This window comes from Actinia tenebrosa, unplaced genomic scaffold, assembly GCF_029948245.1.
Source record: "Actinia tenebrosa isolate PJP-AT-01 unplaced genomic scaffold, QUT_ActTen_1.0 PGA_scaffold0__85_contigs__length_37466705, whole genome shotgun sequence".
Lineage (NCBI taxonomy): Eukaryota > Metazoa > Cnidaria > Anthozoa > Actiniaria > Actiniidae > Actinia > Actinia tenebrosa.
The window spans coordinates 14,382,229-14,401,018 of record NW_028292569.1 but is presented as its reverse complement, the minus strand read 5'-3'; the positions used below and the strand labels follow the sequence as shown (position 1 = coordinate 14,401,018).

The window sequence follows — 18,790 nt, the reverse complement described above, 5'->3', positions numbered from 1 at the left end:
TATATATTTTAATTTGTTTTAAATTTTTTTATGATGAATAGCTGCCCCCTTTCCCGACGAGTTTCTCCGTGCACTCAGGCACACTGACTAGTGCTCAAGCTATATTTGACAATGTTTGACAATGTTTATGTGACATGTTAGTTATGTAATTGTCCCGCACGTGAGATAAACCGTGAAGCTTTTATGAATCAATGGATGTTTTCTTTAGAAAACTGGCTTAATATTCGTGAATGGAACTCTGAACTCACAACCACAGCTGGTCAGCATCTCACGAACGACAAGGGTCTTAAAACGCGTTGGAGATACAAAAAAACAGCCAGCTAGAATGAAGCAGAGATATCGACTAAAAGCTCTTTTCATGACAAATTAAAAAAAGATATGTTTTGTGTTAATTTTGAAAAATGGAAACTAATGAAACGAAAATGAAAAGAGAGAGAGGGAAATAGGGAGGCACTTAGGCTAGTGTTCATGCTGCGTCATAGCAACGCGGTCACGCTAAAGGAACGCCTGCTTCCATTTAAACTTTACTTTCTAAACTCACCCAGTAAAATAAGCTTATTCCAAGATGATTTGATTTGAAAAGTTACTAGTACCAGCTGTGTTTAAATATTTCTTTCGCAAAAACAATCGGATCTAAAATCAATGTTATACGTTTAGAGATAATGGGTCAATAGTAATCGAGCTTAGTTCCGCTCCAGGCATTATTTACAGTATCTACGTTCCCCGTAGCCATTGGATGAAATTTTAACACCATTTTTAACACTAAGCATATTTAATCAACGGAATACAGCCACTTGGTTCTTTTACAATACATGGTCGTTTAAGTCAAAGCTTAGTTATGGAGTTGGATTTAAAGTTTGGAGTTGTTTTATTTCTGGTAATGTTGAGCATGCTACCATGGCAAAGTTCTGCCAAGTCTCTTCTTGATTTGACTCTGGATGAATACAATAATCTTTCTTCCTCAAAACCGTCAAGTTTTATAGCAGTCCACTTCGATAACAAAGGTATAAGATCTATAAAGAAAAGCAGACGTAACTTTGAAGGGAATTGCTTTAATTAATTGTACATGTTAACGTTCTTAGGACCAATTGTTTATAGCCTTATATATATTTTGATTCTAACGGTATTGAATTCTTGAAAGAGTGGTTCTAAGTGCGTTAAATATTGAAGTATCTCAAACAGGACAAAGTCCTTTTGTTTAATTTTCTTACTCTTATCAGATGTGAGAAGAAAATTTCCGATTTTGCTGAAGGAACTACGAAAATCGTCTGATATTCTACAAACATATGGTATCCAAATTGCTCGGGTAAGCTTCGTTATAAATGTCAACTCGCGCTTCAAATTTCTTAAGTTTTTCTTTCAATAAGCTAAGGATTTATTATTCTTTCAAATTCACCTAGCTACGACAGCTAGAAGCATTTAAAGACATTTTACAGATGTATTAAATTGAATGCAAAAATCATTGCATAACATGGTAATATTTATTCACAACAATGGCAAGTTGTTTTACATGTTTTATCATGTTTACTTTCACATTTACGTTGACCTTATAATTTCACGCAAGAAATATTGAAAGTGTGAATACTAATATTATATATAATATACTTAGATGAATCTATATTCTTAAAAACGGTTTTTCGTCTTACCACTTAATAGCTTTTAATTGATGTCTGAATTTTTTAATGTGCAAATTATAAGAGTTAAAAACGTATAGTAGTATGGCTTTGAACAATGCAGAAAGTTAAGAGGATTATGTACATAAAGAAAAAATTCTAAGATATTTCGATTCTATGGCATAAATTAACTTGAATTTCCAGTAATAACAAGCGTACATAAAGAAAAAATAAGAAAACCTGTCCTTTTTTCACGAGGGTAGCACTTAATAGCCAGTGGCTAATAAAACTGTGGCCCTAGCTCATTCCATGATCGAATTGGAATTTAGGAGTTGATTTTTGCGGAGGGAGCAAAACCGGAGAACCCGGAAAACCCTCAAAGCACAGGAGAGAACCAACAAACAACTCTACTCATATAAAACACTGAGCCCGGTGGGACTTGAACTTGGGTCGAATTTATGAGAGGCGAGTGCTCACACCGCTACACCACCCTGTGCTTCCCACATAGCCTTACATGCTGGTAACCAGAAGAAAAGCAATGGTTATAATCCCAAAATAAAACAAGCCAGTATTTCTAAAGCTAATTAACATTAATTTGATCCATTTACAGTTAGAACAATGGAACCATTCCACTTTTGTATTCTACTTTTTAAAACTGCATTCTGTAAATTAATCATCCCTTTGTCAATAAGCCTTTTCATAGTTTAAGAATCGATTCCACTTCGCATGCAATTTTATCCCGAATTTCTCACCTTCTTTTGTTTAATTGAGAACAAAAGAAGGTTTAGACAAAAGAAGGTAGAAATTCGGGATAAAATCGCATGCGCAGTGGAATGGATTCTTAAACTATGAAAAGGCTTATTGTTGAATGGAAATAAGATATATTTTGATCACTTGGTGTATTTGAAATGCTTTATTTTAGAGGATTTGAAATAGTAGAACATTTTAAAATCGAAATCTAGAAGTGTTCAAGGCTTGAGTGTCCTCACTGTAATGTAACCCCAGGGAGGTGAGGGGGGGATAAAAAATTCCTCTGTGGGGGGGAGGGGGTATGGATAATTTCTTGAACTACACAAAGAACTTTGGGAAAATAAGACAACGTCAAACAATTAGGTTAAGTAACATTTAAATCATAATTATAATATAATAATATAATATATAATCGTTTTTTCATTTTATTGTTGCAGATAAATTGTGAAGGTATTTCAATACAGCCCTGTAAAGAGGAAAACATTTACACTTTTAGGTAAACTTGTATACAAGGCATTTATGATATTACATAAATAAAACACAAATTTCTCTGTATCCATAATTAATCATCATTATATCATAATCTCATAAATGGCTTATTGATGTATACGGCTTAGTCCAGGGCCTAGGAGATCCTCTCCATTGTCATGATTGTCAGTTTCAAAGAAATAGTTTATTGATACCCTGTTTACTGCCTTTACTGTTACCACCTCTTGCCAACAAGAACATAGGGTTGAACTTTAGGGGCAGTAGGGCAAAATCATCATTTTTGTTTCATCGTTGTAACCAAGTACGTAATAGGTTACCGAAGTTACACAAGTGGGACTTAGGATTTTGGTTATCCCAGACTTTCAGACGAGATTCGAACCTAGCATCCTTGCTGGCAAATGATCATTGTCTTTTGCAACCCTTACCCCAAATTTAACCCTTGGCCATGAAGTGAATTCGCTTGGTTAGTTCCTTTTTTATATTTCAAAACAAACTTCATTAGTATATGCTCAAACATATTTATTTGCAGTATCATATAATTATGCTATCAAAATCGTAGGGTACGACTACGTACTAGCCAAATGAATTTGAATATCAAAATCTGATATTGAATAGAATTCTGATAATTCCCGTACATGACAATATAACCACTTTTAGAGGTGTATTGATAGTTACCACAATATATATCTGACATTTCATGCATGCAGCTTTGTCTTGTCTGGTTGCCAATTATAACATTAAACACTATTGGCTTGTTTTCTCTCACAGAAATGGTGTTTTTGAAGAAACTCATGAGCTAGAAGTCATGTTTAATGAGGATTCTATTGTGTCAAACTTGCTTCAGTAAGTAAATTTACCAATTTATTACGATAAATCTTTCTGAATTCCCTAGATTGACATGAAGCAATAATTGTTCCAAGGTGAGGTTAAACTTGATGAAATATGTATCAGTCAATGTATGCGAACACCGTAAAACCCCATGATCAACTTAGAACCATTGTTGGTCACTAGATCAAGAGAATTTGGAGGTTAGCCTATAATATAAAAATATTCGATATTTGGCATCAATGGCACCTTTCAGGGCTATTGTGTTCTGCTGGTTTCTGATTGGCTCCACTACCCAAAGTTGGAATGCATTGTTTTCATTCTACGATTTGATTGGTTCTTGCTGTCTAGATAGGTGGCATGGCCTCGGCTATAATAGTCGCACTGTAACAAAATGTTAGACTATAGTAAATATAACAATAGTTACTACCAGCCACAACCACCAACATTTAAGGCAATGATTGTTCTTGATATGTCCTTGATAACTATGAATAATTACATCTATATTTTTGTTATTTGATTGTTGTTTAGGACATTGCTCAAAAATGAAGTACAATTTATCTCCACCTTTGAAAATGGACAGAGAATGATACAAGAAGCAAAAGAGCAGAAAAAGGATTTGGTGTTTTCATATGTAAAAGGACTTGGAAATCATGGTAAGATCAAGTTTCAACTTGAGTTTTGATCTTTACCTCTTCAGGTCCAGACGCATGATGGTGAAGAATGAAACATTGTATTATTATATACTACCATTACCAGATTCCCTTGCATACCTTAGGACCAGTCGTCTCATGGGAAAACAAAAAAATTGAATAAAAAAGAAATTTTACAAGGCATCGTGAAAGTGTTAGTACAATGATGCCATCAAGCAAATAGCCTATTTTGTGTTTCATCCCTCAAGCCATTAAGGATATTGATTTTTAGCCAGAATCCCTTTAATCCTCTTCTCTCCAAGTATTTTCAGGTCACTATTGACTCTGTTGTATGTTATTTACCTGCCAGGAGTTCCAGATAGAAAAACTGTGCCTGAGGTCTTAATTTCAAGTCCTTACTAAAGCCTTTAGGCTGAGTTCCGTTTTCATGACCGAGGGCAGTTTTTCTGGATGCGACTGTAAATAACTTATATTTACCCCCTTACTTTCCTACTCATTTAGCAGTCTGTTATATCCTTACAGCAGACCGCAGGCAGATACTAAGAATATACATTTGTTTCATTTTAGATCATGCTATCGTTACAAAGATTGCCTTTGTTTACGCTGAAAATATAATGTTTGGATTGACTACTGATACAAAGTTGGCAGTAAAGTTTGAGGGGTGAGGCATTGCTAGTGCCATGATGTTGATTGATTTGTAACAGTGTTTATTCTTCTTTTTTGTTCATCCATCCTTCCTTCCATCCATCCATCCATCCATCCATCCATCCATCCATCCATCCATCCATCCATCCATCCATCCATCCATCTGTTACTGCTTTGTCTTAATTGGCTAACACTACTGTTCACCTGTCTCTTCATACTACACTAGTTTGTTCACCGACGCTGGCTCCTTAGCAGTGTACATGTGCAAAGATGCTCCCCAAGACCAGGATAAGCCCTGTAAAGTAGTTAAAGCAAAGAAGATGTCAGTCATTTATATTGCAAAACTTCTTCAGATGCTTAGAGTACCAAAATATGTGAGTCAAAAACTAGTACAGCTGTAGGAAGTAAAATGTAAAAGAAGAAAGGTGATTGGAGAGATGGAAGGAGATAAGTAGAGAACTGGGGAGAGGAAGTAGAATGTTATAGAAGAAAGGTGATGGGAGAGATGCAATGAGATAAGGAGAGAACTGTGGAGAGAAAGTAGAATGTAAAAGAAGGAAGGGGATTGGAGAGATGGAATGACATAAGGAGAGAACTGGGGAGAGGAAGTAGAATGTAATAGAAGAAATGTGATGGGAGAGATGGAATGAGATAAGGAGAGAACTGGGGAGAGAAAGTAGAATGTAAAAGAAGGAAGGGGATTGGAGAGATGGAAGGAGATAAGTAGAGAACTGGGGAGAGGAAGTAGAATGTTATAGAAGAAAGGTGATGGGAGAGATGGAATGAGATAAGGAGAGAACTGGGGAGAGAAAGTAGAATGTAAAAGAAGGAAGGGGATTGGAGAGATGGAATGAGATAAGGAGAGAACTGGGGAGAGGAAGTAGAATGTAATAGAAGAAAGGTGATGGGAGAGATGGAATGAGATAAGGAGAGAACTGGGGAGAGAAAGTAGAATGTAAAAGAAGGAAGGGGATTGGAGAGATGGAATGAGATAAGTAGAGAACTGGGGAGAGGAAGTAGAATGTAATAGAAGAAAGGTGATGGGAGAGATGGAATGAGATAAGGAGAGAACTGGGGAGAGAAAGTAGAATGTAAAAGAAGGAAGGGGATTGGAGAGATGGAATGACATAAGGAGAGAACTGGGGAGAGAAAGTAGAATGTAAAAGAAGGAAGGGGATTGGAGAGATGGAATGACATAAGGAGAGAACTGTGGAGAGAAAGTAGAATGTAAAAGAAGGAAGGGGATTGGAGAGATGGAATGAGATAAGGAGAGAACTGTGGAGAGAAGGTAGAATGAAATGGGATTAAGAAGAATGATATTTGGAGAGAAAGCTTGGAAGAGGATAAAGAGTGCAATTGATAAATCCTGCAAACTTCTTTATATCTATACTTAACATGTATATTACTCATCTTCTACACCATAAACAGTTTTACTGAACTGGTGTCTGTCTTCATTCCTCAGGTTTACCTTCCAGACAATGGCACTAATGTATATGATACTTTACCACTATCAGTTGATAAGCTGTATATTTTTACTGACAAGATCGAAGAAATCAATGAGAATGAAGTGAAAATTATGGCTGACGATTTCGCTGGTATTGGAGGAATCATTATCGTTGATGTGTATGTATACTAGTTAGCCAATCAGATGAAATGGCTAGGAATTTGCCTTTTTCGTATGGGTTAAACAAATTAATTTCATTCTCATAATATTGATTTTACTTAGTAATAAGCACAAAGACAAGATGGATGAGTTTGGTTTATCAGCAAAAGATTCATTCCCAACAGCTGCATATGTCCCTGCTTCGTCCACCAAGTCAAAGGTACGTTATGAAGATTTTTAAAATCCATTATGAAATAAATTTTTGAACCCATTCAAAGGAACTGTTCTGAAAAAATTAGGTGGCCATTAATTGCTTGTTGAATTTATTTTTCAAACTTGTGCATTAAATATTTTCCATTTGAGTCCATGTCTCATTCCCTTGAAAATAAAATTCTTTGTTTGAGGTGTATCCATATTCATGTCTTCTCTCGCACAACCATTAAACAAAGTAATAATACTCTAGGGAATGTTTTAAGTTATATGAGCCTATAACTTAATAATAATATATAGATCACAAGGGGGAATTGATTATTCAAGAGGGAAAATAATCTTTTTTTGCCATTATTGTTTACAGCCAAATGTGGAGCTTTTCCCAAAGAACAACTTTGTGTTTTCAATGGACAATGTAAAGTTTTTTTTGAATCAATTCCTCCAGAATCCAAAAAAAGAATACAGAATAAAAGGTAATTCTGTCACTAGTATACTTTATTCTCTACCTTGACACTAAATAATCAGGAAAATCCTGTCAATAGACCCAAATTTGCTTGAGTAAGCACAAACACTGGTTCCAAGGGCGTAGCCAAAGGGGGCCAAAGGGGCTAGCCCCTCACCCCTTCGGAAAATCCTCGCTACGCCCCTGGGCTCCAAGTCGAGGTTGCACTTGATGAATACAGTAAATGTATAAACACATCATAGTTAATGGAGCGGAATGGTTTGGAAACTCCATAGAACAAAGCTATTGTTTTGCGTTTGATGTTGAACCGTACCATCACGTGATACTGACCCCGCGCAATGAACCAAAGCAAGTATGGCTAAAAATACTTATTTCCTTATTATTTTCATGTAAGGACATTTTGAAAGTGAAAACTTTCATTCGATGACCAAAAACTATGAACACATCAAGTCCAACCTCGACTTAAAACCATTGTTTCTTGGTCCCCGAAGCGAATTTGGGAGAGGCCTTTCTGTGTCATGATTGTGCTGTTATCTAATACCTTCATATGAAGTCTGCTCTTTTAGATTCTTAGATAGCCTTCTTGCTTTGTGGTCTCTTGTTGTTGCTAGGGGAACGAGAGACTACAAAGCAACAAGCGAAAGAAGTATTATAGCAATTATTTTTGTTTCTTTTTTTAGCTGAGTCATCTTCTCTTCAGTCCATCACGTACGATCAATTTTCCAAAATCTCTTCACCGTCAAAGACCTTTCTTTTTAGTAAATCTTACTTATTGGCTGCTTTCTGTGAAAAAGGTACGTAGGTTTGTTAACTCGTGATAGCTCTCGATAAGATTATGTGTAGTCAGATTAGAAGATGATGGATGTTATAGTGGACGGAAATGTGTAATGGGAATAAGAAAACGAATGGGAACGAGAAAGGAAAATAACATAAATTGGGATGATATAATGGGAATATATTTGGAGTAAAGAACCAAATCATCATTGCAATGTTTTTCCCAATGGAATTAAAATCTTGTCCCAACTACAAGAAATATGACTCAATTTTCTATTATTTTCGCAGGACCGTAAACGATTAAAACAATTTATATAAATTTTCCGCGATCAGAGTTTTAAATTCTGAGATATTCTAGATATGTATATGGGAATATATATAAAATATATATTTGTACTGCGGTTTATTCTAGATAATTTGTTGAACTTGTGGGACATAGCAACGGTAACTAAGGGAAGTCGGACCATAAATAATATGGATGTGTGTATTGATTTATATATGACGTGCGAAACTATGCTAGAATGGCCTTATCGCTTTAATGTTTCCACGTAGCTTCAACCAAAATGTTAAATAGTGAGCGAATGTTTTTTTTTTAACCAAATACTAAAATCCTATTGGTTGATTTTTTCTTAAAGTTTCAATAAACCCAGACTGTCAAGGCTTTGCAAAGCATTATCGACGTCTCGTGAGAACACTGGATAGTATGGAAGATGATGATAATGACAGCCCCTTTTATATTGTTCACGTGACCCTGGATGATGGCCAAGACGTACACATTGTATGTAATAACACTTATGCCAAGGGCGGGGCCATAAGGATCCGTTTAGGGGGGAGGGGTATCCCAGTTTATCCAACACCATCGGGTTTTCTCCTTTCCTTCGAGGGTTTAGTTTTCTCCGGGTTCTTCAGTCCTCCTCACTGTCCAAAAATCAACTTTTAACTTCCAATAGTCCCCTTCACAGTTCCCTGCGCTATCTTGAAAGGTAGTCATGCCTTTGCATAGAAGCGAGACGAACGGTGAGCTTGCAATGATAGATACCTGTGAATAATTGTCCAAGGTGTTAAAAAAGGTCTCTATCATTACAAGCTCACCGTTCGTCTCGCTTCGATGCAAAGGCACGACTACCTTTCAAGATGGCGCAGGGAACTGTGAAGGGGACTATTTGATGACGGAACGAGGGTGACAGATTAGTTATCCACTAGCTATTGTGTACTACCATCGTAAATCATGGATGACATATTTTTCTGAATATCACTAAAGTTTTATTGTGGCTTTCTGTTTTAAGGGTGGGCATGAATTACCTCATGTTCGTCTCTACACCGAGAATAATTCCGACGACTTTATCGTTTTCGAGGGACAACCTGACTACGATGAATTGCTGAAATTTATACGAGAGAAAACCAGGTACTGGACATCTGTCGGGACGAATTCTTACAAAGTATTCCTTTTTTTTACTCGAATTGATAAAAAGTTCTCACTCACATGATGCTTACTTCTCTCGTTTCTTTCGTCTTACCTATTCTCTCACGCTCTGCCCTCGTGCTCTCCACGTGACTACACGTAACTTCCGCTAACTTCTGCTCTGACGCATTCATACCTCGTCTTCTACGCAGCCGCTATTACACCTTTTGCTGTTCATTAAGAGAAAATGTACATTCATTTGTGCCAATAGTTGTATCAATAACGTGTAATGTACTTTCATCAACACCACAAGTAACATCATTAGCGCGGATCAACTTTCAATAACGATATTTGAATATGCGTGTACATTCATAGGCATCAATGGACAATCAATAGCGCGTTTGTACATTCATATGCGCGGATTGTATTTTCTTGTGCGCGAAATTCAACTTCAATAACACCAAATGACAAACAATTGCATTTATGGACAATCATTTACCCAAAAGTGAAAATTCATTAGTGCTATTAGCATAATCATTGACAATCTATAATGCGTTTGGACAATCATGAGGGTCAATGTTATATTCTATAGCGTGGTTCGACAAACATTTGCATGGTTCGAATGAACAATAAGAGAAATAAAACAATCATTAGCGATTTTTTATCTATTTTAGCCTTTAATTTCTTCGCCATTTATACATCGTGGCAAATACGTTTGCATATAACTGAATCACTGACCACATTTAGCGATAGTGATAGTTGCCACATTTCTCTGGAGCCCTTCCATTAGCAACTGCGTTCTATAGTGACCTAGAGCAATCCCTTGTCGTCTTGCCTCAGCCCGATCGTTCGTATGTTGTTGGATCTCTGGACGGCTGAGGTCGGCTTTGATTGCTGCTTTAAGTGAGCTAACTGCTATTCTCCTACGCAGCCGCTATTATGGAGGCAGTTACCTGAGTTTTTTTATACGTTTTAAAGTGATAAACAAAAATCGCTAATGATTGTTTTATTTCTCTTATTGTTCATTCGAATCATGCAAATGTTTGTCGAACCACGCTATAGAATATAACATTGACCCTCATGATTGTCCAAACGCATTATAGATTGTCAATGATTATGCTAATAGCACTAATGAATTTTCACTTTTGGGTAAATGATTGTCCATAAATGCAATTGTTTGTCATTTGGTGTTATTGAAGTTGAATTTCGCGCACAAGAAAATACAATCCGCGCATATGAATGTACAAACGCGCTATTGATTGTCCATTGATGCCTATGAATGTACACGCATATTCAAATATCGTTATTGAAAGTTGATCCGCGCTAATGATGTTACTTGTGGTGTTGATGAAAGTACATTACACGTTATTGATACAACTATTGGCACAAATGAATGTACATTTTCTCTTAATGAACAGCAAAAGGTGTAGTGTCGTCACGCAACGCTCTCACCCGCTAATAACGACCGCATAGGAGACTAATCCATACCTTTCTTACCAGAGCTGAGTGAATCAGCATCTCATGTGAGTGGATTTTTATTAGATTTCACCCCGTCCCCTTGCTTGCAGTCTCTTATAATTTATTTTCTATTCGAACCCTTAGCATTCCTTCCATCACTCGACTGCCACCAAGTAATGCTGACAACATACCTATAGATCCTGAAAGTAAAGACATCAAAGATGAACAACCAGTAGAAGTCAAAGACGAAGGACAGTCGGAGGAAGAAGAAGAGTATGGCGTCCGACGTAAGTCTATAAAATGGGGAATGAATGTGACCTGATCAGCCCAGAGGTTGTTTCAGGGTTCGATCTGTTAGTTAGCCATGCCCTGACTTAGATCAGCCCAGAGGTTGTTACAGGGTTTAATCTGTGAGTGAGCCATGCCCTGACTTAGATCAGCCCAGAGGTTGTTTCAGGGTTTGATCTGTGAGTTAGCCATGCCCTGACTTAGATCAGCCCAGAGGTTGTTTCAGGGTTTGATCTGTGAGTGAGCCATGCCCTGACTTAGATCAGCCCAGAGGTTGTTACAGAATTTAATCTGTGAGTGAGCCATGCCCTGACTTAGATCAGCCCAGAGGTTGTTTCAGGGTTTGATCTGTGAGTTAGCCATGCCCTGACTTAGATCAGCCCAGAGGTTGTTTCAGGGTTTGATCAGTGTGTTTGCCATGCCCTGACTTTTAAACAGTCCAGAGGTTTCATTTTTTAAAACATTTTTTGTTGCTCCCTTTACCTGCTTGTTTTGAACGATATCAGCGGAAGAGACTGAAGACGACGAGGTTGCAGGAGCAGTGTGGTACAGCGATCTTCCTAAAGTCCCCGAGGATAAAGTACCTTCACTGACGGACAAGACCTTCATGTCAACACGTGAACAGGGCGACTTGCTGGTCGTCAATTTCTTCCAGCCCTGGGATTCTAGGTCACGTGCTTTGGTTGGACCTTACGTGCAAGCTGCATTGAGCTTAGGTATTGATCAATGATGATGTAGATGATGTTGCTTATGATGATGATGATGGTGATAATGATGATAGTGGTGATGCTGCTTATGATGATGTCGATGATGATGACTATAATGATGGTGATAATGATGATGATGATGATGGTGGTGATGTTGCTCATAAAGGTGATGATGGTGATGTATATGATGATGATAATGATGGTGGTGATGATGATGGTGGGGATCTTGCTCATAAAGGTGGTGATGATGGTGATGTATATGATGATGATAATGGCGGTAGTGATGATGATGGCGATGTTGCTTATGAAGGTGGTGAAGATGGTATGCTGCTTATAATGATGATGTTGATGATGGTGATAATGACGGCGATACATATTGATGCTGATGATATATAATGATGGTGATAATGATGATGACGATGTTAGTGATGATGATGATGATGTTGATGACGGTGGTAATGACGGCGATACATATTGATGATGATGATATATAATGACGGTGATAATGATGATGACGATGTTGGTGATGATACATGGTGATTGTGATATTCAATATAAAAAATTTCAGATATCAATAGTGATTATGGTTTCTGATTTCCATAGGTAAGAAAGACATCGGTAATTTCAACGTTCGTCTCGCTCGTGTGAACTGCTTCGATTGGACTGATGTCTGCCAGAACAACAACATCACAACATACCCGACCATCAAGTTCTACCGGTGAGAATACAGAATGAATCATGGTGGTGGTGGTAACCGTTGACCATGATGATGCAATAAAATTAATAAATATTCCTATTTATTAATGTCTAATAATAATATCCTTACAGCAAAGGCTCCGATGAGCTCACATACCAAGGTGCTCTTGATGAAGATAATTTGGTCAAAACTGTTCTTATGTAAGTGAAACATCAATTTGATTTGTCTGCCTTTTCCTATCGTACCTCTTCGTGCTGAGCTTGATACGGCGAGGGCGCTTACCCTTGGCTATAATGTTTTTCCATTTCAAACCACGTGTCACTCTCTTGAGAATAAGATTCTTTTTATGAGATCTATCCATGTGTCTTCTTATGCGCAACCGTTTTACAAAAAAATAAACTTAAGGGGATGACATTTTTTTGTTGTAATATTTGGTGAACAAAATCAACAGCTTCTCATAAAGTTTAAATTGTATTTAAAAAAATTCAAAGTCAGTCGAGTTGCCCGTCACTACCCTTGAAGAGGTATGTTGCCTTAGTTTCACTAACCATTGTTTGTTGATATTAATTTTTTAGGCTTCACTCGTCGTCTCCCTTACAGCTCGACTCCCTGGACAAGATAGATTCATTTTTGAAAGGCGAATATCCGAGGAATGCTAAAGAAGCAAGCGAGACTGCAGTTGTTGGACTGTTCGCTGGTGCTGATAGCAAAGGTAGGGTTCAACACTGTAAAACCATGACATGATTTTTTCCCCTTTACACCCAATCACGTGACCAACACAACCTAAGACTAAAGGCTGTGTTTTTGACTTTCGGTTGGCCTAGTGGCAGTACACTTGCCTCTCATCTCTGGGGTCTCTGGTTAGATTCCTAGACTAATCACATGTAATTACAGTTTCTTAGGTCTCTCCATTGGTTCATTGGGTTTATCTCGAGGATTCTTCTGTTTTCTTTCCTCCGCAAAACGGGGTCATGTGATTATGCAGATGTGTATAATTTCATTCCTTGTGAATTTTTTCCCAGAGTTTCAAGTCTTCTCTGAAGCTGCTAGTGAACTTCGTGGCTCTTTCATCTTGGGGTATGCCACAGGAGACGTCGCCAAACAAGCGTAAGAATCCTGATTCATGTCCTGCACGACTGCTTAAATTTTCTAGCTTCGGCGTAGTATTTCCCCATTCCAGACCACGTGTCATTCTCTAGAGTATCATTTCTTTGTTTAACAGTTGCGCATGAGAAGACACATGAATTTGGATCCAACTCAAACAAAGAATCTTATTCTCAAGGGAATGACACGCGGTCTGAAGTGGAAATGCATTTACACCTTAGCAAAAGAGGTCTACAGACCCCTTGCAGCACGTGGGAATGCAGCTCAATTTGGAGGATATAATAATGGGTTTCTGATTCTCAGGAGATTGAAATTCTTTTGTTTTGTGCTCCAAATATAGCCTCCTCTGACGTCACATGCAAGGGGTCTATAAATAGAGTGTTGCTTAACGAGTCTTTGCATCGTGTTTAGGTCTGTCACATATGAAGTCAAGTTGCCGGCAGTTTTTCTCGTCAAACGAAACGATCCCAATCGTCCACGTGTTGTATTCGACCAGGACTTCTCGGCAAGGAGCATCGTGGATTTTATTCGCATGTATTCGCTTAGTTTATTTGTAAGTTATTCATTCAATTTTCACTGTCCCTGGAGAGAACCCTGTCATTTTCTGGCCTAATTTGGCGAGGTCCAAGTGATGAACGCAGGGGAAATCCAAGTGTACCAATTCTAGTATTTTTTCCAATCCTACACAGTGTCCAAAATTTCAGTCCAGTGCATCGAACGTAATTTTTCTACCGCCATAAATATTTGTAAATTTTACCATTACCTTGATTAGAACTGTGATATTTAAATAAAATTTTGAGAGGCAAGATGGCGGGTGAAATCCAACCCACAATGCCATGCGGGTCAAATTCGCTACCAGACTTCCTTTTCGCTCCAGAAAGTGTTAAGTAATATAATAATATATCCACATTATATAACACGTCACTTTAATCTCCTTGCAGGGAGAACTAACACCATTGAATCTGCCGCTGTACTTCAAGTATAATCGTCCATTTCTGATCGCCTTCAGAGCCACGGCAGAGGAAGATACGACTCTCTGTCCAGTCATGAATCAGCTCGCTCAGGATCCTACCATCGACCCACTCATGCTTTGCTGGATGGCACGGTACGTACGTTACTGAGAAACTTTTTCTTTGGGGGGGGGGGGGGGGGTAACGTTTTGCTTTACATCTCTTGGGATTAGACGTTCTTAGCTTCTCAGACCACGTGTCATTCCCAAGAGTATTATTCTCGAGAGAATGACACGTGGTCTGAAATGGGAAAAAATTGCGCCCAAGACGAATTAGGTCTATTGTGAACTTTAACTGATTGTCCATATCTTGTTTCCATGGTAACAGATCATCAAATGACGTCAATGACGCCGTTCTAGAGATGTACACGGGTAAGACGGATACACCCGCACTGGTCCTGCTTTATCATAACAGGGTAAGTACGTAAGATAGAAAATGATGTATTAAACACTAGCCACGATATCCTTAAAATAGGTAGTTCGAAAAGGTCCACAAGACAGTGGACTGATGAAGTAGGTTTGTAGTGCACAACGAAAGCCAAAGACAGTTTCGTTTGTTTCCAACTAACCCAGGGTGCTTACCATTTAAACCAATCCATGCGGTTGGAAATTCGTTTGCTAATGGTTTTAAGAAAAGAGCGGGAAACTTTGACTTTCGACAAATGCCACACGCGTCTACTGGAAGAACCGAAAAGAGCGGGAAAAGAAATCACCTCTATTGGAAGACCGAGTTTTTCGGAATTTTCCGATCGGAATGACAAATACCATTTGTTTTCAACCGAAATTTCGTGGGTTTTTTTTGGGGGTAAATGATTAGCACTCCTTATCCACTTTTTTCCCATTTCAGACCACATGTCAATCCCTAGAGTATCGTTTCTTTGTTCAAAGGTTGCACTGTTGCATTAGGTCCTTGTTAAAGTATCTCGCGTTTCTATTGGAAATAAACTACCTTGTCTCGGGAACCTCTGTATGGTTGCCTGTCTATCTTCCCGCGCTTAAGCAATCAAAAAAAAAAATCAGTGAAGAAAGGGTTCAATCTAGTTTAGGTTGCGAGGTTTGTTAAAGACTAAGGTTTGAAAAATTCATCTGTTTGTTTTCGTGCAGGGCGTGTTGTATCATTACAAGGACAAAATGTCACTTGAAGACATTACTGCTTGGATCAAACGATGCCTGTCCGGAGAACAAAATCCTTCACGTAAGTATAACATCTTGCATCGTCGCTGTTTTCGTGAGCCAATGCGGCAGATTCGTAGCCGTACTGTATCTTACCGTCAGGTGGCCGTTACTACGCGTTGTGATTAGATGAATTTTTGGGAGACAATGGGAAGCTATTTCGATGTCACGGCATGTCGTACCGTGTACGTGCCGTAAATAGGTACCGTGTTTCCCACTCATACGAACACCTCTCTGTTAAAGCTGTCTGTGTGTCTGTCCGTCCGTTTGTCTGTCTGTCTGTCTGTCCTGTCTGTTTTTAAGCAACTTAGACCACTGTACCGTGTGACTGCTTAGGGATAGGAACACAGGACAGACAGACAACCAATGAGACTAAAAGAACGCTGTACCGTGTGACTGCTTAGGGATAGGAACACAGGACAGACAGACAACCAATGAGACTAGAAGACTTCTTAGAGAATAAAAAATATGCTTTAATTTTGTTATGCTTTTTGTTTTGCAGGTTTTCTTAAGAGTAATAGCTGGAAGCCACTGCTTGATGGTTATGACTATCTAACCATGTTAGATGAGGAGAGAAAACGTAGGGAAAGAAAAGAGCGCCGTCAATACGAGGAGGAGGAAGACGAGAATATAGAAGACGACGTAAAACCTGATATGATTGAAGAGCCGACAAGAAAAGCGGAACGAATGCGACTACGAAAACCAGAGGATTTCAGGGATGAGGAGGAGATGCAGAAACATGATGAACTTTGATAGGTGTTAATATTGAGTTTATTTATCAATGCGCATCATCATCATCATCAACAGGTATCATCGTCATGATCATACGTCATCAACATCACCATGTATTATCATTTCATCTTCGTGATCATCATACGTCACCATTATGATCATACGTCATCACAGTCATCATCATTTAATCGTAACCACGATCGTCATCATATTTTCTCGTATGTTCTTTTAGTTATTTTCTCGTATGTTGTGTTTTTTTTTAGTTTTTTTTTTAGTTTTTTTTTTCTTTTCCTTTTTCTTTTTCTTTTTCTTTTTTTTCTTAGTTTAAACATTTAATTAATTGATAAAACGTTTTCTTTATAAAAGTTTTTAAAATAACTAGGAATAAACCAATAAAGTGAAAAATGTACAACTCGTGACATAATAGAGAATAGAGCGATAAGAGAATCTATAGAGTGACAGCTATAAAGGAAGAAAGAAAAAACAGAATGGGAAAGGCAACAGGGACAAAAATTCAATTGATTTCTACAAATCAGTCTAGTATACGTAACTAATTTAAACGAAGAATTTTTTTAACTTTAAGAAAAGGGAGGAATCAAGGAATGAAGAAAGATTAAAAGAAAGGAAAAAGAAAAAAGGGAACGAAGAGAGAGAGAAAGGAAGGAAGAAAGGAAGGAAGGAAGGAAAGGAAAAGAAAATGACATCTACAAAAATTAAAAATAATTTTCATGTGCATTAATCATTTCAATATTCGTTAAATCATGATTAATGATTGATTCGATGACTTAAATTTTCAAAAACTGTCAATTATGAATGACTATGGTTTTTATACCGGAATGGATTACTTCAGGGTGCAGTACGGGAGGATTTCATCTTGTCGAGCCCTTCCCAATGAATCTTACTTTTTCACAAAAAGAAGATTTCGAACGAAATTTCTTCTTTGAGATACTTTTCAAAATCCAGTTTTACTGTTCCAAATATATCCACCTGAGAAACTAAAACTATTTAAACTAGGTTCAAGATTATCCGATAAAGCATTAGAATCATCAATCACGTTCTTTAATCTCTTAAAACTTGACTATTATAAATAGACCTGTGTTTTCAGTATGAGTGGCGCTATGCATGACGAACGATCCTATTCAACCAATCAATGGTTTACTAGTTATATAAATATCCCCTACCGAGCATTCTTGAGAGCGTGTGTTTATTGAAGTATTTATAGACAATCTATTTTTATAAACTTTACCATCAGATAGATTGAAATAGCTCACTGGCAAATATTTTTGTAACTGACCTTACGACAACTCACTTAACAATGGAGTCTCTTAGCATGCGTTGATGGTTGTGAGACCAAATTTATACAAACATTACTTAACGATTATTGAACAGTAGTTAATTAAGAAGATTATATGAACGATAATGCACGCGTGAAACTGATTTAATACAGCTTAATGAGGTGTGAACACTAATGAATAAACAAGCTAAGAGAATGTTTTTAGCTGTCGTTACTAACTATTTTCGCGCTATAGGGTGTAGTCACGGGTTAACAGAGTCCACTGAGTGCTTGGAGACTTGGAATGATCTCGATATTTCATACTCTACTCTATCCTGTCGGTGAATAAATCAACGCTAGTCCTTTTAGCTTTCGTTACAACTGTCTCCACTACAGGATGTTGTCGCGTATTAGAGGATTTTGAAAAAATTATTGCCTGGGGTAGCCTTAGTATTGCATGTACTATGCCTTCGTTGTGCGGAATCACAGATAGAGCTATTTCAAAAAAAAAGTTGATAAAGATTTCGTTGCTCGTTGCATACCAAGCCCGAAATGCACTATGGGCGATGTAAATCCAGTCAACCAAAGGTCACAACGATATGGAATTTTACCAAACTTTGTATGCACGTTTTTCTAATATGTTTTCTTATGAGCTGACATCACTCACATATGAATATATTAAATTTCAAGCTTGGTAAACTTAAAACCTTTTAACTTGCTTTTTAACTCGTGCATAACCGAAGTTTGAAATAGCTGTATGTAGACCGCTTTGATCTGTTTAAATCGTCTGCGTATCGCGTAGCGACCTCTTGTAGCACATGCTGTGCCTATGCTGAAACTAACCAATTCTATACAGTATGCGGCTTTAGAACTTGCTCATTGATCTCACAGAGTGGAGCACGGTTTTGTGGTGACTCTTATT

General features: G+C 37.7%; 1 protein-coding gene across 1 annotated transcript; it reads left to right on the top strand.

The window, feature by feature from the left end:
* The first annotated feature begins 564 nt into the window (after positions 1–564).
* On the top strand, positions 565–18,085 carry LOC116302616 (thioredoxin domain-containing protein 16). Its single transcript, XM_089032290.1, has 24 exons — positions 565–1,004; positions 1,221–1,306; positions 2,801–2,859; positions 3,621–3,695; positions 4,209–4,333; positions 4,898–4,991; positions 5,202–5,349; positions 6,438–6,598; positions 6,702–6,798; positions 7,153–7,261; positions 7,932–8,045; positions 8,661–8,803; positions 9,312–9,430; positions 11,030–11,172; positions 11,680–11,889; positions 12,484–12,598; positions 12,709–12,777; positions 13,153–13,289; positions 13,600–13,684; positions 14,093–14,234; positions 14,623–14,786; positions 15,019–15,106; positions 15,795–15,885; positions 16,366–18,085. The coding sequence occupies exons 1-24, from the start codon at positions 839–841 to the stop codon at positions 16,614–16,616; spliced, it is 2,991 nt and encodes a 996-aa protein (XP_088888416.1). The 5' UTR covers positions 565–838; the 3' UTR covers positions 16,617–18,085.
* The last annotated feature ends 705 nt before the right edge of the window (positions 18,086–18,790 follow it).

What these genes read in the sequence shown, in the direction of transcription:
- LOC116302616 (XM_089032290.1), top strand. Translation starts at nt 839, where the DNA reads ATGGAGTTGGATTTAAAGTTTGGAGTTGTTTTATTTCTGGTAATGTTG. An exon ending in GAAAACATTTACACTTTTAG is followed by an intron (nt 2,860 to 3,620) that starts GTAAACTTGTAT and finishes TTTCTCTCACAG; the next exon opens with AAATGGTGTTTTTGAAGAAA. An exon ending in CGCTGGTGCTGATAGCAAAG is followed by an intron (nt 13,290 to 13,599) that starts GTAGGGTTCAAC and finishes ATTTTTTCCCAG; the next exon opens with AGTTTCAAGTCTTCTCTGAA.